Here is a 21,946-nt window from a genome sequence, read left to right as displayed (position 1 = left end):
ATTGAAGAGTCAAATAAATGTGGCCCAGTTACAATCCAAAACTCTGTCTCAAGTGCTTTTGGGGGGGGGGGGTGCCAGGGCAAAGAACATTGTAGGGCTGGAAAAATTGCAGGAAAGCTCAACCACAATTGCTGAATGGTTGTAGAACTTGCTCTAGGAGGAAGGAGTAAACTATTTGGGGCAGGGCGGATCCAGTGTTTGTGTTTGGGGGGGAGCCATCAGCACTACCAACTCCAAAGCTCAGGTCAACCAGGTAGGTAGACCTGGGCTCCGGGTTGAACTTGATGGCTTCTGTGGCCAAGGTTCACTGGGTGGGCAGACCGAGTGGCATTGCTAGGGGGGTGCAGGAATTGTGGCCCACACCAGGTACTGTGCTGGGAGGGTGATTCCCACCCACCGACAGACCGCCGCTGCCACCCTTCGCCCTTGTGAGAGGTTTCTGCGGTAGCGTCGTGCACGCGTGCAAGGCTCAAGCAAGCTCACGATGCCCCTAGCAACCTCTGGCCCTTTGTTTCGAAGGGCAGCTCCCTCCAAACTCAGACCAGAGGCTCCTGCAGCGTTGCAAGCTTGCGCAATATTTTACTTTAATTGCACAAGAGCGTGGTGGCACATCACCCCCTCCCAGAGCGGGGTAAGGGCGTGCGAGTGGCACGTTGCCCCCTTCCAGAGCAGGAGAGGGGTGGTAGCGATGGTTGCAGCAGCAGCAGCTGCTGCTGCTGCTGGCTGGCTTGCAGGGGTGCGGGGGTGGGTGGGCGGCAAGTCACCTCCTCCCAGTGTGGGCAAAGGGTGGCAGCAGTGGCAGCCACGGGTGGGTGTGCAGGGGGGGGCGGAGAGTGAATCATCGCCTCCCAGCACTGGGAAGGGTGAAAGGCGGGCGATGCATCACCAAATGGGTAAAAGAAGTCACCCAAGAAGTTGCACTTGGAGGAAACTACTCTGTCTCCTGTTTTCTTCCAAGCAGGATAAGCAGCAGCAGGTTCTCTATTCAGATTGGGAGACTAAAGGCCCAATCCTATCCAGCTTTCTAGCACTGGTACGGCCACAATGCAGCCCCAAGGTAAGGGAACAAATGTTTTCATACCTTGAGGAGGCCTCTATGACTGCTTCCCCACTACAGGATGCAGCGCATGCTCCATTAGCACAGCTGCACTGGCACTGGAAAATTGAGTAGGATTGGGCCCTCAGGCTGCAATCCTATCCACACTTTCCTGGGGGTAAGCCCCATTGACTATAATGGGACTTACTTCTGAGCAGACATGCATAGGAGAGGGCATACATAGGTTAGAGGCAAAGGGTTACATTTTCCCCATCTCCAGTCCCAATTGGATGCTCTTTATAATAACTGCACAAAATGAGTCAACCAGCAGACCTAGTCTCATAAGAACATAAGAACAGCCCCACTGGATCAGGCCATAGGCCCATCTAGTCCAGCTTCCTGTATCTCACAGTGGCCCACCAAATGCCCCAGGGAGCACACCAGACAACAAGAGACCTCATCCTGGTGCCCTCCCTAACAGGTTTCAACCTTACACAAGCCTTACATGCTTTTGAATTGTTTTGGAATGTTTCACCCTAATCTGAATTTCTTATCCTATCTGATTTCTGTACCTACATGATATTTAGCAGTTTTTACTAGCTGCAGCTTATTTTTTCAACATTTTTCTCTTTTGAGCATAGCAACATATTTAGCAATTTATAAAGGCTGTGCTGATCTACGATGAGTAAAATAAGCCTATTCACAATGCAAAGGAACCAGTCCATATATTATGGGGAGCCAATCTTGTATACTGTAAGAGATTATCCGACCGATAAGATATATGAAGTTCCAGGAAATATGATTCATGGGAAATAGAGCTGGACATTTGATCAGTCAAAAAAAATGTCTTGGTCTATTGATTGATCACAAATGGGATACTTAAACAAACAAAATATCCATAGTACCCAGTTGTTGTTTTTTTAAAGGAATGCTAGCGAGTTGACAGAAACAGTCCTAACTCCGCAGTTCTTGTTCCTACTTTGCTGCCCGCTTTCTGAATTCTGTGGTTTTTCCTTTGATTGTGGCTACAGCTAGTGGCATCACTAGAGCATTGCTCCAGTGAGCAAAGGGGATGCAGGGAGTGAGAGCAGCACCAGGTGATGTGCATGGGTGACACCACTACTGGCCAAAATATTTAAAATCTTGCTATTTTTGAATAATATCATCATGTTATATATCATTTCATACATAATTTCATGAAGAATGCAATGAAACAAGCTGCATTGAAATATCCGTATTCTATCAAAACATATAACCCCCAAACTAGGGGGGGTAGGGCAATGGTACATCACCACGCCCCCCACATGCGCTTTTGCCCACCCACTGCATAGAAGGAGATCCAACATGGGGGTGACGTGCTGGCCATCCGTACCGGGTAATGCAAGCCCTAGTGATGCCACTGGGTAGACCGGGGCTCCCACCTGACCTTGAAGCCCAGGTCTACTAGCTGGGTAGACCTGGGCTCCCATTCCAGCCAATCTCGCCAGTTCTTGCCCAGTGGGCATTCCTCTGATGCCCCAGAGGGCACCCTTGCCTGTTGGCAGACATTTGGGGGGCACGTATGCATGGCCCCCCTTATATCTGCCCCTGATTTGGGGCTCTTTAGTTTAGGAGAAAGTTGAGCAAGGAAGATATGTTTAGAAAATGGCATGGGTAAATGTCAAATAAATGGCATTTATTTATTCAATTGTAGTGTCGGTGGTTATTTTTAAAGGGTTTTTTAACGTTTGTTGTGAATGCTGTTTGCACTGCCTTGGACAGCTTGTTTTATTGTTCTGTGTTTGCTGTTTTTAGTGTTTTATGGTATAATTATTTTATGGTAACTTTATGAATCTTTTGTAAGCTGACAGGAATCCCAGTAGCAGCAGGGGGGGCAGGGTACAGTTTGTTTGTTTTTTAGATAAAAAAATAAATGGAGAAAATGGCTAGTGAGACTTCTCTCACAATACTAGGACTCAGGATCATTCCGAAAAATTGATTGTGGTAAGGCTAAGTATTTGTATCCACATACTGCAGTAGAGGGAATATTGACTTGTTTAAGACCATCTGGTAAGTTCATGGTAGGGGTGAGATTTAAACTAGAGAAGTCCTGACTAGCTGCTCACAGCCCAATCCTATCCAAGCTTTCCTGGGAGTAAGCCCCATTGATTCTAATGCGACTTACTTCTGAGTAGACATGCATAGGCTTGGGCTCTCAGTCTCTTAGCCACTACACCACAACAGCTCTTCAAAATCATGAAGGATATATTACCAGAGCTAAATGGAATTTTGATGTTCAGGGGCTTCTGAATACTATTGGCTGAGGAACAAATAATAGAAAAGGGCTTGTCACTCTTATGCCCTGCTTGTTGGCTTTCGAGAAACATCTGGAAGACCACTGCTGGAAACCAGATGCTTCACTAGATAGACCCATAGTCTGATTTTATGGTGGTGTATTCAAGGGAGTGCAAAGGGCGAGGAGATCCAGGAATTCTCCTTTAGTAGGAATATTGATGTCATCAGCAGAAGTCCTTGGGTGCTGTCTTTGAAACTTTTTTCAAAAGGTCCTTCACGAAGAAGTAAGATTAGGCTCACCAGAAGTTAAACTGGCTAGGTACGTAAATAACGAAATAGGCCATCGTCTTTCCCAAGGGTTACCTGGGAGACAGTATATAGCCTATGTTACATTAAAGCAGCAATCCTGTGCAAATATGCCTGGGAGTAAGTCCTACTGAGTATGGTGAATTTTGTTCAGGATAAATATGCATAATTGCTAGCACTCTAATATGCCTTTTATATTTATCTGGGATTTTTTTTAATCCCACTTTTCAATTTTTATACATTTCTTTTATAACAATTCCAACCCATAGTCAGAGCTTGGAAGGAAATTAGTTAAATACAAATGAGCTTTCAAAGTGACAGGAGAAGAAATAATGAAGAAATCTAAAGTTGATTTTTTTATGGCTACAGTCTTAATGAGGGGTGACTACAGGGACATGGCTATGGGGGGGGGATCATGGTGATCTCTTGCAATTGAGAAATAACCACTACACCACTGGACTCCTTAGGTTTACCTCTGTTTTTCCCTTATAGTTAGCATTGTTACTGTACTTGCCTTGAAACGGTCAATATAGGAAAGATCAAATGGTGTTCACTTGGCATCAGATAAATGCCCCAAATTCAAGCTTGAAACAAGCCTACACACATTGTAACTTAATTCAATTTGAATGACACCTCAAAGGTAGCTTCAACGGAACTTTAAAATCTGGATGAAAACAATGGATGCATCTGGGTAATTAAGTCAGTGCCTTGGAGCAAGTTGTTGGAGATGAAGCCATGTCAAACTTCAGGTAATAATAACCCCCCTCAATGTTAACTTTGTCTTCTAATCCTCATCTGATGGCAGTTCGGGAAAAGTCCTGAAAATGCATCCTGGAAAGGTTTGCTATGTAATCCTCAGAGATAAAACTGTCAACTTGTCCTGGTGCACAAACGGAGACATGTTTGCAAGAAGGATTAACTGGGGTGTTCAAAGCACCTTGTCAGGGTCAGTGCAGTCTAAACAAGCAGTAAACTATCCCACAGGCAAGCAGATTTTCCCCCCCAAATATAAACACTGCCCAAGCAGGGAGGGAAACAACAAGGTCAGAGCTGTCGCTTGGGGTCCCCTTTTGAATGTGTCTGGGTCCCATTTGGCAAAGCTCTAAAATACAGCTTGGCAGTTTTCAAAGGGATTTGCAGACAACAAATTAGCTCACACAACACCCCTCTGAGGCACTTAAAACAGCATTATCCCATTTTACAGATGGATGAGTTAAGGCATGGGGGTTAAGTGCTTTGCTGGAGGCCACAAAGGGAGCTGGCCATAGAGAATGCAAGTTATTTCTGCTAGACCACACAGCACACAGCATGACTTTATTGCACAGGCCATTAGATGCCACTGACTCAGTAATACAAACTCTGTTTGGGAGAGCAGATGTGAAAAATCAGGCCATAAAGCGACCATAGATGGGGGGCAACAATGGGGTAGGGGCAACACCTTCCACAATACAGTGTCTAGGCTGGAGTAGAGGTATATTTTGTTTTCACCTGTATAGTATATCCCAGCATAGCATTTTACTGTTTTCCCTTGTTCCTATGAAAGAATGCAGGGCTGGCTTTTAGGCAACTGGGGCAATTTCACCTAGTTGCGCCCCGCGCATGATGGGGACCCCATGCTGCCCTTCAACCCACTGCTGCTACCAACTGGCCCCAAATTGGTGCCATGCAGGTAGCAGTATGCGCACCTTACTCTTTTCCCACCCTCACAGCTCCCAGCACCATCCTCTCCCCCGTCTCGCTCCAGAGTAAGCTGCTACAGATGGGGTAGTGATGGGTGAGAGTTGCGGAGCACTGTGGGCTGGGTTGCGCACTGTTCCTCTAAAGCAGGTGTCTCCAAACCCCGGCCCGGGGGCCAGATGTGGCCCGCAGCAAGCCTCTTTCTGGCCCGCGGCCAACCCCTTGTCCCCTGAAAGCCTCTGGCCCACTCAACTGAACATGACCAGAACTGTGCTCTGATTGTGTCTGGAGGGTGTTCTGAGGGCTAGAGAGGTTGAATAAATGAGCCCATTCATTCATTTATTCACTCATCTAAATTCCATCTCCAATTTATTTATTTAAATTTTATATTTCAATTTTTTTTCCGGCCCTCCACACCACGCCAGATATTTGATGTGGCCCTCTGGCCAAAAAGTTTGGAGACCCCTGCTCTAAAGGTACAGGAGTCCTATTCACCTGCATAGAAGTAACAGATTTTTTTTTTTTCTTGGTCTGGCTCCATTCAAGCTAATAGCTAAAAAAATTAGTAGGGGTCCCTGAAAATCAGAGAGGGCCACGCGAAAGTGTTTCCAATTGGGCCCCAGAGCTCCTAAGGCTGGCCCTGAGAGAATGTGAAGGGGTCCCACTCTCTTCATAGGTCCTTCCTTTTCCCCTCCTATCATAATCATGGGTATTTCACTACTAAATAATATTTTTATTTATTTATTTATTTATTTATTTATTTATTTATTTATTTATTTATTTATTTAAGAGATTTATATCCCGCCTTTCTATCCAATGAGGACACTCAAGGCGACACTCAATATTATCATATTAAATAATAATATATGTTTATATTATATACAAATAAATAATATTGAATAATATCCTCCCATTCAAAACGACCGGGTAGAATTTGATTGAGAGGTGGGGTAAAAACTTCACAGCAAAGAATGTGGTAAACAAGCATTAGGCAATTACTCTTCAGTTCCAGTTTCCCAATCCGCAGCTGTGCTGTTTCTGCTATGCCTGAAGCCAACTGGGTTTAGTCCACACATTCTTCATGATACACGTGCCTGGCCGTCTCTGCTGTTTCTTATGTTTCCACATCTAATGAATGGTTTTCTCACTTTGCCCTATCCTAACCACTGCCAGCTCCTTTCACAAAATAGGTTTGTGTTGCTGATCTGTCTCCTCCTAGAATTTTTAAACTCTCCTGCCAGAATTGTGCAATTGCCTTTTTTGAAATTCTTCCGCTTTTGATCATGAAATGATTTTGAATCCGACTTTTTATGGAGGGCCTCGCCTGACGTGCCTCTAAGCATGCATCTTGGCCTGTTATGAGCATTGTTAAGCCATTTCTGCCCAACACAGCATATATGCAATAGGGATCAAATGTGTACACCTGTGGGCTGGACAGAAATGGGTTAATGGTTAAAACAGCAGCCAGGGGTTCACAAAAAAGAGCAAAACCATGAAATGGAGGTTGGAGGGCTTTAGGGTCTTACGCCCACCCCGTTTCACCCCCAGTCATGTCCCTTGGTGCACAATTTTTAATGGGAGAACACTGTCATGTTCCTGATCTCTTCTTCCCCTGCCAGGCTGCTATTTCAAATATCAACAAGCCACCAGCCAGCCATATGGTATGCTTGGGGCAATCTGAGGAGGTTCTTAGGCTTAGGGCGTAATCCTAAGGCACCCATAGGCCAGTGCAAGGTACAAGGAGCGTACACCCCAGGAGGGTCACAAACATGCTGTAACGTTCCTCTGGAGGAAGCCTGGCTGGCACTCAGAGGAAGCTGGAGCAGTCTGGAGGAAGCTGGGCCGACCCAGCTAGGCCAATGCAAGCCTCTGGGGTGGGTGGGGAGGTGGTGGGGAGGAGGCATTCCTGGGCAGGGGCAGGGCGGGTGGTGGGCAGCCCCAGGGCAGGTGAGGTGCAGCAGGAAGTGGGCCTGGGATCCAGCACTTGTGCACCTCTTGGCTTGTCTGTTCCAGGCTTGCACCCTAGTTTTACTGTGCTTGCTGCATGGAGTCCACTGAAGGACCCTGGGTTGGACATGCCAGAAAATCCATGAAAGGAGGTTTACGACCAGAGCAAATTGTGAGCATTCCGTCAGCTTCAATGCAGCACCACCCGATATACTGGGTGAGAAGTGGGCCATAACCAGTTCTGCACCTCTTAAGCCCATATGACCTGAGCAACCAATAAAGGCCTAGTTGTCCATGGCTGCTCTGAGTTTGGTTCCTCAGTATGAACCTTTCTGTGATAAACTAATCTTTAACCACCTGCCCCATTCTCAACCTTGTCTTCTGCCCCTCATCACTTCAATCCTACACTCCAACCCAGCCTCTGGTTCCTTTGATCTTCTGACTACTCTGCAATTGAATCCCTCCCCTGCCACCCTCCCAGCTGTGGCCTGCCTCAGAGCCAGGTCAAGACCTGATCATCTATGACACTGACCACACAGGAAATGTTCACGCCAAAAGCTGACTCTTCCAGGTTTCATTCAACCCAACAATTGACAATTGTCACTTGATTGCTAACCTCTCCTTTGTGCCCTTATTCTGTCCCCTTTCTCTGAAAATTCCTTTTTTCAACTTATATTTGCAAGAAAAACTAATGGGTTGCACACTTGGCACACAATGCATAATTATCATGGATTGCCACAAGATGTACTGAGTGATACCAGCCTATATTACAATAAAAGGGCATTAGACAAATTCGCAGAGGGAACAAATGTCCGCAGCTATTAACTCTGAAAGCCTAATGGAACTCCTAAATTCAGAGTCATGGTCCACCTATACATGATATCTTTTGCTGTTGCTACAACCAGCCTGGGATAGGGGGGCTCAACTTGGATTGGGACCGTGATACAGTTTTATCCTTCTGCCTGTGTCAATTTCCTGATGCCAGCTGTTATTCACTGTGGAAAAGAAAATATACACTCACATTTGATATTGGAGTCTGAATCATAATTCATTAACATATGCAATTGGAGCTACTAACGGAAAAGGCCCTAGAGTGAGTACACAGAAGCTGGCGAGTGCAAAAATGATGAAAGATAAAGAGGAGGATACCCACCATCACAGTTCTGGTTCAGTTCAATATCTTATTGTCAGAATTGTTCCTGTATACAATATTGTATTGTGTCTGCACAGTTTTTGCGCGCGTGCGCGCGCGCGCGCGTGTGTGTGTGTGTTGTAATTTGTCATTTTTATTGCATTGTTTTATCTTTTGTTTTTAGTCACCTTGGAGGCCCCTTAAATGGGACTGAAAGGCAGAATAGAAATATTTTAGGCAGGCAGACAGACAATATGACTGTGACCTGCAAAACTCACGTTCTTGGTCCTTCACATCTCTTTCTCCTTATTTGTATTTCATAAACTACTGTACTGCTAACTGCGCAAAGAGCCACTTTTTCAAGTGGTGCTTCTTTAATATTTAGCATATACAAAGTATATGTACTCAAAATATCTTCTACATTTGCGGAAAGTTCTCCATTGTTAACTACTATGTACTATACTGTACAACACAAAAGCATAGGACCTAAATTGTTATAACTATTACATAGTTCACCATTTCAAAATTTGCCTTATAAGTATGACGAATAATATGACGAAAGGTATTTTGGTTTACCTTTACTAATACTGAGTTCAACAGCTAGTTATCCGTCTCATCAATTACACCAAGGAGTAACTTTGCTTTGCAATGAGTGCTATAAACATTTTGTAATCATTCAACAAGAGTGTGTTAATGAATCACAGCCAGAAGTTGCAATGCTGTAAAGGGACTGAGGATTTCCCAGTGCAAATGGTACATATTCTCAGAAATGTGTAACAAATTCTCATTTTTCACACTAATTTTCTTGGCAGCAAAGCATTTAATGCAATACACAAACTTGAAAACTGCTATTTTCTCCTGGGGATTTGTTGCACCTTCATTGACCGCCAAGCTTTAGCTGAAAATAGCCACCTCTTTTATTGCTTTGGGAATCATTAACTGCACACTTCTGCTCCCTTTCTGAGAAATTGTTTCACTTGATTTTCCCCTATAGGTTTCAGTAACAAAAGAGACTATAGACACCAAAAGAAAAACAAAACAATTGAATGCCTGCTGTCAAGTGTATGCATCTTAGGGCCGACTGACTTTCAAAGAGCCATCATGCAGTCCAAAGGCCATAATTCAGGGATTTTAGTGAAGTTAATGCCAGTCTAAGTAATTTGAGGACTCCAGTTTAAGATGGTAGTATTTATATTCATTGAAAAAAGGATTCCACAGAAAACGCATTAATATATGACGCCTAACCACTGTGCAACAATTGTTACATGTGCTAGGCAGCCACAGCCAATCACACTTTCCCAACATGTGTACACTCCTTTCAATAGGCATATATGCAACTATAATGCTTTGCACATACTGTTCAAGGTTCCTCCTGTGTATTTTCTGTGACAAAAATGCATTACATTTGAAACAACCCAAGGATACATCAAACATAACAGGGCATGCTTCCAAGTAAATCAGTTTAGGATTGAATTTGCCATCAATTACTTCCATCTGAAAACTCTATTCTTGGGAGAATTCTAACTCCAGGGGCTTTTTGGTTAACAAACCAAGGCACCTTTGACCTTCCCATAGTGCTGACCATGCATTTAGGGCTGAATCCTAAGAGAATCAGCAAGTAAGTGGATTAAAAGGGGATACCGCCTTCTGTGCCAGGGCAGTGTCACAAATCTTAGCTGTAGGTAGTCCCTGCAATCAACACAGTAGTGCAATATTTAGAACCAACTATCCGTTCAGTACATCCCAGAAGACAATCACTTGTGGTCCAGTGGCCAGAGGGTGAGCTGCAAAGCCAAGAAATCCAGATATCCCCTCAAAGTACCCATTAGTTGGGTAGCAGTTCTCTCATAACTTTCACTTTCATTTCCTGTTATAAACCTGAAAGGAAATTGCCTTATTGGTTAAAACAGTGTTGGCCTTAGAGTGTTTTGTACACACCAGACAACAACTCTATAAATGAAAAGTGTTATTCTATCTGGTCTACAGTTTTCAATCAAACATTTCATTATCATTGCATTTTAAAGGACAATCTCATGACTGATGAAAAAATGGCTGTTTTGCCTATCCTTTTCTCCCTACAGAACCATTAGAGGCTTGCTGGGGGTTATTATGGGGAAAGGAGAAGGAAGGTAAGGGAGAAAAAAGTCTCTTCCAAAGCAATCCCTCTGATCTTCGAAGCAGGCATGGGGAGCAGCTAATTAAGATTTATTTTTATTTTTAAGTGGGAGAGCTAACCACAGATCTTCTGCATTTCATAGTCTTGCCCTGAACTGAATCACTATCCGCTCCTCTGGCCAGTGGAAGACGGGGAAGAGCCTGGAGCCAGTGGGCAGAGAGGCGGTGACCGCTGATGCCCAATAAGGTCAATGTGAGGCTTTCATTTCAGTTCTGCCACTTCAGCAGTAGCCTTCAGTCTTTTCAGACCCAGCACCACATTTAACCAAATTTTCATCCTTTTATTTATTACCCTCCTTCTTGTCATGGACAACCTCCAGTTCATTCGCAGAGATTGTAATGCAGGGAAGTGAGTCCACATCCTGAACCATGAACTGTATTTTCTTAAGGCTGATCGTCAGTCCAAAACCCTGGCCTCTGAGCGGCCCGCTTGGAGGCCGGCTGTGCAGCATGGCCTTTCCCAGTTTGAAGAGACACTTGGCCAACAGTCTGAGGCAGAGGCGAAGAAGGAAGGCCCATAGCCAGGGAGACAGACCAGGGACAGACTGCGCTTGCTCCCAGTGTGGAAGGGATTGTCACTCCCGAATTGGCCTTTCCAGCCACACTAGACGCTGTTCCAGAACCACCATTCAGAACGCGATACCATACTCTTTCAGGACTGAAGGTTGCCAACAGTCCTTCTTGTCTCTCTCTTCTCCTTTCTCTAGGCCCAAACTGCATGTTACATTAACAGCCCAATTCTCTGCTTCTCCTCCCCGACACACACCAATGCAGGCATACCAAAACAGCACATGTTGCATTCTGCAAAAGGGGTCAGTCCTGGGTAAGCCTCCATGGCATAGAGAGGCCTACTTGGACCCAGACAAGCGAAATTGCTGGTGCAAGTCTGTGTGAACCCAGGGCATAGGATCAGGTTAGGGTTAGGATTCGGTGGCCACTGCTACCACCGAACCTGCCCTGTTCCTGGGCCTGATCCACCCTCTCTCTGCTCCCATTGCTACCCCGTTCCACCCTCTCTTGCCCCTGTTCCACCTCCACTCCACCCTCCCCATTCTGTACCACCTTTCCTGCTGACTTACCGTCATTGGTGGGCCTTCTACTGGCCATTGCTCTGTGTGGGGCCACTCTGGCCTCACCGCCAACAAGCCACACAGCTCCACCTGCTGCCAGAAGTACTTTTGTGACTGCCATAAGGCAGTCACCTCTGGTGGAATGCTTGTTCCGCCACCTTTCTAGGCAAATAGGATTGAGCTGTACGCCAACTGTCATTAAGAGATGGACTTAAAGTGTCACTTCATTCACAAAAAAAAAAAGGTGTGGAAAGGGGCCTGGATCAGGATTTGGTGTGCAGTGGAAGAATGGGGTTACCCCTTCCCCAATCTTCACTTTCCCACTGAAAATTTCTCCCCCTCAGAAGTCACTGTTTGCCCAAATACAGTTACTTGGAACCAACAGCTTCTTCAGGGGCAAATAGCCACTTCAGGAAATCATTTTCAAACAGAAAACAGCTCAGGGAGAAAGTGCTTCCTCCCCCCACCCCCCACCCCTGCATGTCACAATTCCAATCTGCATTTCTCCCTTCCCTCCAGGGTTGCTTCTTGCAAAAAAAATAGAGAGAGAAGGAGACACTTCTGCTTCCTGTCCTTTCATGACCAGCTTGAAATAACATGTACAGGATGAGACTCATTATTCGCATGGGTTCCGTTCCATGCACTCATGTGGATGGCAAAAAATGCACTATAGCAAATCAATTTGAAAAACAAAGTTTCTTTGCTCCGGTGATTTAAAAACAGCCTTGCTGACCTCTGTGATGTAAGATAAGAGTCATTAAGAAGACAATTCATCAATCAGTCCTCCTCCAAGTGCTTACAAAGGCGCTTCACTCAGTCCCTCCCTTCACCAATGCAAAGTGATCACCTTTCTTTCACGTGCTGAGGGCAAATGGAGGGGTCGCCTGGAGAGAGAAGGATTGATGGATTGTCAGCCAGCTGCCCTCTCTCTCTCTCATTAAGGAGGCTATTGTTAAAGGACTGTTCAGTTTTTCAAACTGATTTTAAAGGGGTGCATTTTTCCCCTTCTCAAGGGATCAGCACATTCCTTCTCATTTGCAGGGGCCATTCGTGTTGAGTCAAATCTGTGTATAAATAGGCTGGACCTGTAGTTTGACTTTATTTTTCACCTCTGTCTTTCCTGGGGCATGTTTACACTGCAGATATACTAGAAGCTCTGTCATTTCTTCTCCCTAGGGAAATCTGTGCATTGTAGTTCTGTACGGTGAGGCAGTGATCTCATAACATACTTAGCACCCTGACTACACTACTATTCATAGGACTTGGCAGAAAGGGGCAGGAAGCCATTAAAGTTAACCTAGTGTAGAATCAGTACTAATTTGGAAGGCAAACATGCCTTCACCCTTTCGCTCTAGCTACCCTCTCTTGCCCCCTCTTTCTACTGGCACTTGTGTGCCACTGGTGTGACCCACCTGTGAAATCCACCTGTGGTCCTGGTCACTAGTGAAAGATCAGTGCCTTAGCTCACAAAGCTGGCATAGACAAAGGGCCCAATCCTATCCAATTTTCCAGTGCTGGTGCAACTGAGCCAATGGGGCATGCAATGCATACTGTGATGGGGAGGTAGTCACAGAGGCCTCCTTAAGTTATGGGAACATTTGTTCCCTTACCTCAGGGCAGCATTGCGGTTGCACTGGTGCTGGAAAGTTGGATAGGATTGGGGCTTAAGTTCCTAAGGTGATCTGCCCGCTATAAAGTTGCAGAAGATATAGAAGAGGACAGGCACTTTAAATGTTCAGGATATAGGCACTATCCATGTGTAGAAAGAGAAGGATGGGGTTTTGCAGCTTTCGGAAAAGACAAGTCAAGGAAGGGGAGATAACACTCCCCTTACATTATGAACAGAACATACTTACATTATGAGCAGAACAGAGAGAATGAAACCATTTCTGTCTGACAACAGAACTTGGAGCCATCCACTGAAAACTTGGTGCTGTGAGTTCAGGATAAGCACTCCCTAAGCAGTCAACTTACAAAATTCTCTTTGCCACAAGGTATGACGACAGCCATGTAAAGAAAGTTGCACAAAATCATTGCGGAAAAGAGTGGAGGCAATCAGAAACTTAGGTAATGCCCAGCACGTGGAAAGCCCTGCAACACGTTTCAAAGGCAGGTACGAGAAGCATTTTGCAGGACTTTGCAGCTTGGTAACATGAGCAGCAAAGGGGGGAAAGAACAAAAAGGTGGTATATGCTTTGCACAAGGATCGAGCGGACTGCAGCGGTCAGGAATAGAAAGAATTCTCCACTGGAATGCTGCAAGAAAGAAAGGCATCACTGGCCTGGGCTACTTCTCTGAAGCTGATCCTGCTTAATGGTTATATGTTAACCTCTCTCTCAGATTTGATGCTAATAAATCTTGCCTTTTTGGATCTCCCTGGATGTGGCATCACTTGCTACTTAACAGACCAGTGACTAGATGATTTGTGAAAGAACTTCAGCCCATTTCTGTGTATGTTTGCTCAGAAGTCCTGTCAAATTCAAGAGACTACACCTAAGTAAATGGGCACACAGGATGGGAGGATGAATGGATGAAAGCAAGGGCAGTGTACCTCTGAGTACCAGATGCTGGAAACAAGATATAACTCCTTATGTTGGAACACCTGGGTACTGTCAGAGACAAAGTACTGGACTAATGCTGCAAGCTGATGCGCACACACCCGGGAATAAGCAGGTGTGGTCTGGCCGTTAAGCTGTGGCCTTGACTGAAAAAGCTAAGCAGGATCGATTGCTTGGATGGGAGACTGAGTGGCCACTAGCATTATCTGTGCAGAGGAGTGGAGTGTGGAGGAGTCCACTGGCAAGAAGAGAAAAAAAGAAAAAGAAAAAAGAGCAGCTAACACCATTGAGAAGCCAATCTGAAGCTTGGTTGCAGCTTGGAAAGTGCAAGAGCCGGCAGGATGACAACTGCACTATGACTGGAAAAACCTGGAGAAATGGAGGTGTAGAATGTTTGCAAATATCTCTTTGAAAAATGGACTTATGTTCACCTTGCCTCTGTAAACCGCCTTGAGACTACTGAGAAAGTGCTGTATATAGATATCATAATAAATAAATAATAAGCCTCACTAAACATAGACTTACCCAGAGTACACACCTGCACGACACTGTGCTGCACATGGAACTTGGTTTGATCCTGCGAGGTAATAATTCTTAGTATTTGTATAACACTGTTGAGAATCCAAGTGCTTCACATGTACTATCCTGATGGAACTTTACAACCACCACCCCCGTAAGGCAAATATCATTACCCCCATATTGCAGATGGGAAAGCTGAGGTTGAGAGAGAGCAGCTGGCCTTAAGACACTAATAAGAACTAATGGGAGGCGGATTTGAATGAGGGAAGCCCTGATTCCCAGCTCACAGTCCAATCCTATCCCACTTTTCAGTACTGGTGCAACCGCAATGCAGCCCCAAGGTAAGGGAACAAATGTTCCCATACCTTAAGTCATACCTCTATGACTGTTGCTCCACCACAAGATGCAGTGCATGCCCCATTGGCACAGTTGCACAGGCATTGGAAAATTGGATAGCATTGGGTCCTCAGTCACTGAGCCACGATGCTTAGTGAGGCTGAAATCCAATGCACACTTTCCTGAGAGCAGGGTGACCAGGTCTTTTTCCAGGACATGTCCTCTTTTTTACCCTTGTGTCCTGGAAAAGAATTTAATTGTCTTCCTATTCCCTGTGAGCAGGCAGCGCAGTCCCTTCTTATAATCAATAAATTCTATGTAATAGATGTAATTGTACATCATTTTAAATTTTGCAAGTAGTGTTTCAATTAACCACATGAAATCAATATATATGAATGTTTTTAGCTCTCATTTTGTCGCGTCCTGCATTTTACTTGGACATCCTACATTTTGTCCTCTTGTGCGGCGCTGGCATCTGGCCACGCTGCCTGAGAGTAAGTTCCACTGAAGAGAATGGGACTTACTCCCGAGTAGGGCTGAGGCATCACGCTCCCGCTGCGCTTTGTGGCTCTGCTTCTCTGGGGCGACCCTCCTAACAGATGCTTGCTGGCCCTGCATTTCAGAGCACAGAGCCCTCGAGCATCGCTCCGGCTGCTGCTCGCGGGGTACTGCCCCGAGGACTTTGCTCTCCCCGACCCAGCGGCTGCGCCCACTGCCTGCCGCAGGGCTCCCAGGCGGGCTTGGCGCATGCTCCGCGGGCCAAGGGATGTCTCGCACGCTGTCCCCCAGCACAGCTCCCCCAGCCCCGCCCCGCCCCCGAGGGGAGGAGCCGGCTGCCGCCCGCGGGCTGCCTCCGAGGGGTGGGCGCGTTTGACGAGCGGAGCGGGTTGCGCCCCCGCCAGAACTTGGTGCGCCTTCGGTGCGGTCGCAGCTGCGAGCGGAGCGCGCTGAGGGGAGGCTGCCGAGAGCACCATGGAGTCGGACGTAAGTGCGCTGGGTGCATGGACTTTGCAGAGCTGGGTGCGGGCTGCTGGTCCGGCTCGCTCATGGACTCCCACGCAGCAGCCATGTGGGTTTGTTTGCTTTGCTCGCCCCAAGCGCGGATAGCGCTCGCTCCTTCGCAGGCAGCTCTGCTTGCAAGGCAGGCAGCCCCCAGTTTGGGCTCCGGCGCTTGCAGAGCCAGCCCGCTCCCCGGGACGCCTGTGACCAAGTGCCGGGGCTGCCTGGAGGTGCACGCACCTGAGGCTGCAGTCCTGTCCGCACTTACCTGGGAGTAAGCCCCATTGACTCTAATGGGATTTACTTCTGAGACACGCATAAGATTGGGCCCTAACGCTGAAATCCTACGCTCGCTTAACCTGGGAGTAAGCCCAGTTGGCTACAATGGGACTTACAGACGATGCCTACTCAGAAGTAGACATGCACAGCATTGGGCTCTAAGGCTGCAATCCAAGCCATTCTTACCTGGGAGTAAGCCCCATTTACTATAATGGGACTTATAGTCGATGGATAAGATTGCAGCCTTACAGCCCAATGTTGTGCATGCCTACTTCTGAGTAGGCATGCACAGCATTGGGCCGTAAGGCTGCAATCTTATTCATACTTACCTGGGAGTAAACCCCATCGACTTTGATAGGTCTTACTTCTGAGTAGACACGCGAAGGATTGAGCTCTGAGCGTCCTCCCAGTTTGCATGTGCTGCACAGCGCGTAAAAGCGCGGTTGAGTTGCAAAGAGCAGTTGAGAGCCTGGCTTGCGGGGGGGGGGGGCGGGCGGGGAGAGAGAAAGTCGCCCAACTTAGCCCTGGCTTCTGGAGGCTTGGAAACGTGCCTTCCCACCTCGATCCTAAACAGCTTGAGAAGAAGGTCCATTCAATGATCGGGGATGGGGAGGGACACAGGATTGGAGGGCGTTTGCAGAAAGGGGATCAATCGCTAGAGTATCTGGTGTTTGGACAGCTGGACCGTTTTTCCTTTGGTGCTTTCAGGAAAAAGAACCAACAGCCTGTTTTTGGTTCTGCGATGGGCCAGTTTCCCAACTACCTGCTCTCTCTGTGCACTTTTTGCACTACAAAGCCGGGCAGGGGAAGCTGCGATCCCGGGAATGTGCAATGCGACCCAAATGGGTTGGATACTGCTGGGCTGTTCACAGGCTCCCATTTGCACGCACTTGGGACGCTGAGATTTGGAGTCCCATGCGGGATCTGCACAGTGAAAACAAGGAAACTTTCAAATACGGATCAAGACCTTTGGGCTGCTTGCCAGCTCCACCTCCATCATCCCCCCTTCTCCTACTTAATGTATTCATCTTTAAAACTTTTAAAACTCTACAGAGTTAACTGCTCCGAAGTCCATGGGGTGTTAATCATAGGTACAAACCAATGAGAGTTAGTACTCCTTGAATGGAAGGGGCTGTTTCTCTCTTGGAATGGGTTTCTCCAGTGAAATATTGTGTATGACTTACTTGCTTAGCCCACAGGGTACTGGACAATTAGAGGCCACCAATTTGTGGTTGAGCAGCTTCTACATGGACAGTTATAGTTGTGCATGGGTTGTCTAGTAGTGTGTGAAGATCACCACGTAGTGAATATTGGGGGGGGGGACTTGGTCCACAGCCTGGTAGGACTTCTGAACTCTAACGAAAGCACCCAAAGAGATCTTGAGCCCTTGTCATGTTTGTGGGCCTGCTCAGGAGTGTTTGGACACAGCTGGAGCAGAAGCCATGGAGGCAGAATACAAGACAGCCATTCTGTTCCAGAAAGATGCATTGAAAGTTCTGTGGCACAAGCTGCCTTAGTGGTCTGCACACTGAATTAGTGTGCAAGGGTCCCAAGTGAGAGCCAAAGTTACACTGGGGAGGAGACTGAGAGCTTCCGAAACCAGAGGGACCCAGCCTGCCAGCCAGGTGGTCACTCCCTCTCTTGTTCTCTCCGGCTGCTGAGCAGCAAGCATTCAAACGGTTGGCGGTTTCCTGAGATGCCCTACTCTTGTCTACTTCTCGTTTTTCTATTGGCAGGCATAATTGAAATGTCAGCCAGTTGCTTGCCCTCCTTCTTGCACACAGTCCCAAGGAACAGAAGCCTGGGGAAGAGAAAGTGGTTGCTCATGATGACAGTCTGCGGACTGGGGCATTTTCCTCTTGCCCAACAACTCTTCCTCCACCCCTTTCTGTTTTTGACTTTTAACACTCAGCCCACTAAAGGGTTTGGAAGAACACTTTGTGACTGTAGTTAGTTCTAATAAAGGTATTGTCCTATGGTTAATTTTGCATTTATGTTTGCTAATGGACGAACATATCTAATGGATATGTCCGTCCATTAAAAAAAGCACCTTATTTGCTTATTATAACTCCACTGGGCATTTTAGAATTTCCTCTCTTTACCAGGTCTTACCACTTTGCTAGGCTCCTGCTGGGCATATTGTAGAACTTAAACATTCTCTTTAAAAAGTTGACCTGAAACTGTGTGGTGGTGTATATCTGTACAGTTAGTTAAAAGTATATTTATAAACTTTAATGCTTTTCCTGACTGGCATTTTAGTCTAATTTTTAAAGTTGAGGATATTGTTGCATGCTTGTCAATCTACCCCAAACAAATACATGCTAATTTCTACTTCTGTTAAATACAAGTTTCTAGTCCTCAAGGTCAAAGAGAGAACTTGTGCTCCTTTTCTGCTGTACAGCTTGGGAGGGGGCTACATCAAATATGGTAACTTTCCTTCACAGATAGTTTTTTTTTATCTAGTAAAACTCAGGCAAACCGAAAATGGGTTACCTTGGTGTTTTTCGCTTCCTACATGTAAATATACTGGAAAGTCGTGATTGGTTTAATGCAGTACATCACATGCACACTCAGCTAAATGCACATGTGAGACACATGCAATTGTCAACTGTGACTTTGCACAGATCACAAGGCCTTTTTTTCTACATAAAATGCAACCTGTGAGGACATTCTGCATGTTTGGAAGTGTCTGTAAGAAAGCTGAAGTAGTACAGGTGGATCTAATGTGCTCAGCAGTGTCATGCGCTCATTAGTTTGCAAGACTGTTCCTGTTGCCTCTCAGTTTCTTTTGAGCCCCACATTTTCTAGTTTGCAGTCTGATCACTGAATTTTAGCCAGAGAGACCACTGGTTTTCCTACAGAGACAGAGTCCGAATAAGACTCCATACCATTTTGATGTTGTTTTTTGGTTGCAGAATTAGATGTGTGGATGGCAGAGTTATCACTTCACCTATGTATTACAGTGGCAAAGCACACACTATGCCAGACTTTCTCCACTCCTTTTGCTGCTCAAAAAGGTGGTTGTACAAGAAATGTATTCATGGCATTATCTCCAGCACTCTCATTTCCCTAAAAGGAAGGGAGAACCAGGAAACAAGTCATCTAAGCTTTACATTCTGCTTCTGTAGCACCACTTTCAGATAAGCAGTTGCTATTCCTTGTTTTCAGATGGGAAAACATGGGTTAAAAGTTATTGCCTTGTTCAGGCCTTTACCAAGAGTCCACAACTAAGCTGGAATGTGAATCTCAGCCCTAACAGGTCATCAGTAGAACATTCATGTGCTTGTTAGTTTTTTGGTTTTTTTCCTCCTTCCCAGGAGCTCATATATGAGTGCTTTTCATTTTATCCTCACAACAACCCAGTGGACTGAAGGAGTCACTGGGCCAGGTTCACCCAGAAAACTGTTAGGAACATGAACCCAAATCTTACAAACCCAAGAAACTATATGTTACTCTACCTGGCTTCTTTTGGCCAGTGAGCATGTGCTAGGATTGGATGTGTCCACTGTCATCTTCTAACTATTTTTCTTTTGTTATTCAGTTACAGATGTCTTCTTCTGGATTCTTCATTTTGGTGCAGGAAAATAGTACCGATGAGCTAGGCTCTGGCGATGATGATGGGTACTACCATGAGGTGTGTTTGGAGCAGGAGAATGCCGATTTCAACCGAATCTTCTTGCCAACAATCTTCTCCATCATTTTCTTGACGGGAATCATTGGCAATGGCTTGGTTATTGTGGTCATGGGCTACCAGAAAAAACTGAGGAGCATGACTGACAAGTACAGGCTACATCTCTCCGTGGCTGACCTTCTGTTCGTCGTCACGTTGCCCTTCTGGTCTGTGGATGCTGTCATCGGCTGGTACTTCGGAAATACCTTGTGCAAAGTAGTCCACATTATTTACACTGTCAACCTGTATAGCAGTGTCCTGATCTTGGCATTCATCAGCTTAGATCGCTACCTGGCTATTGTGCATGCTACCAACAGCCAGAGACCCAGGAAGCTGTTGGCTGAAAGGATTGTCTACTTCGGTGTGTGGTTACCTGCAGTGCTCTTGACTGTCCCTGATATGATCTTTGCTAGTACTACTGAGTCGGAAGGGAAGTATGTCTGCCAGCGATTTTATCCTCATGACAACTGGCTGATTTCATTCAGATTTCAGCATATTTTAGTCGGCCTTGTCTTGCCTGGTCTCATAATACTGATTTGCTACTGCATTATCATTTCTAAGCTGTCACACTCAAAAGGCCATCAAAAGCGCAAAGCTCTGAAGACCACTGTGATCCTTATTCTTGCCTTCTTTGCCTGCTGGTTACCCTATTACATTGGCATCACCATAGACACTTTTGTCCTCCTTGGATTCATCAAGAATGGCTGTAGCTTTGAGTCATTTGTGCACAAGTGGATCTCCATCACAGAAGCCCTGGCATTTTTCCACTGTTGCCTTAATCCCATACTTTATGCTTTTCTCGGTGCCAAATTCAAGACATCAGCCCAAAATGCTTTTACTTCTGTCAGCAGAGGATCGAGCCTTAAGATCCTTTCCAAAGGCAAACGAGGGGGACATTCTTCGGTTTCAACAGAGTCAGAGTCCTCCAGTTTCCATTCCAGCTAACAGACTCTTTTGTATTTGTCTCCCTCTTTGTAAGAATGGGACTTTTTTTTTTTGTATTCATTCCACAAGACTTTGGATGGGGTGATCATCCACAGTAATGTACATGTTTATTCCCAGTTGGAATTTTATATTTGCTTTTAGTTTTTCTGTGGAATTTAATGGACTTATTTATAAAAATAAAAATAAAAAACTGTACATGTTGTTGAGAGTCTAGGCAGGGCCTGTGAATAAGTGGCTAGGTAAGAAAGTTTCTACTGCTTATCCATCTAGTTGTACAGATGTTGGAACTTAACATTTCTGGACATAGCATAACTGGTTTGTGTGTTGAGTTGTTTGTATATAAAAGCAATATTTCAAATGTACCTGTTGAAAGAAGACATACACTTCTCTATGGATATGTAGGACTCTGTCCTAGATTGCATAAGCTGTTTTTGGTTTACACTAGTTTAATTTCATTGTAGACAATGGGTGCACACTACCTTCTGCTGAAGGCAATGGCAAAGAGCATTGAACTGAATTGCACCCAGTGGCACTTAAAACCAAATATCTTCTGCCAACTGCTTTTTCCTTAACAAGCTGCTTTGCAAATATCTGCTGTATGAAGCTGTAAATAAAAGTATGTGACAAAACTATTTGGAATGGTATTTTTGTTTTTGAGGTTCACCCCCGCTATTTCCTTTGCCTTTCTTTGGATTCCAGTTATTAATGAATTCTCTCTGTCCTTAAAGACTTTGGACAGAAGGCTGAATTGGACATTATGCGTTCCAAATAAAGGATCATTTCCCAGTGTCTTACTGTGCAGGGATGGGCACCTTTGGTGCCACGTATTGCATGGATATATAATACATACAGTTTCCTTATGCATTTGGTACCCTAGCATTGGATTTCAGCAAAACGGGTGCACTTCATGTGCATTAACACTCTGTTTCCACCTGTATCAATAAAGGGACAGATCTCACATGCAAGAGTGATCCCTTGGCTGGAAAATGTAAAATCTGAATGAGTCCATCCAAATTTAGGTTA

At 45.6% G+C, this 21,946-nt stretch overlaps 1 protein-coding gene across 1 annotated transcript; it reads left to right on the top strand.

Annotated features, from left to right (window-relative positions):
* The first annotated feature begins 15,942 nt into the window (after positions 1 to 15,942).
* Positions 15,943 to 21,511, top strand: CXCR4 (C-X-C motif chemokine receptor 4). The gene is made up of 2 exons (XM_066635414.1): positions 15,943 to 16,014; positions 19,850 to 21,511. The coding sequence occupies exons 1-2, from the start codon at positions 16,003 to 16,005 to the stop codon at positions 20,921 to 20,923; spliced, it is 1,086 nt and encodes a 361-aa protein (XP_066491511.1). The 5' UTR covers positions 15,943 to 16,002; the 3' UTR covers positions 20,924 to 21,511.
* Positions 21,512 to 21,946: the final 435 nt, after the last annotated feature.

This window comes from Tiliqua scincoides, chromosome 1, assembly GCF_035046505.1.
Source record: "Tiliqua scincoides isolate rTilSci1 chromosome 1, rTilSci1.hap2, whole genome shotgun sequence".
In the NCBI taxonomy this organism is placed as follows: Eukaryota; Metazoa; Chordata; class Lepidosauria; order Squamata; family Scincidae; genus Tiliqua; species Tiliqua scincoides.
The sequence above is the reverse complement of the archived record's forward strand: the minus strand, read 5'-3'. Positions and strand labels throughout refer to the sequence as shown.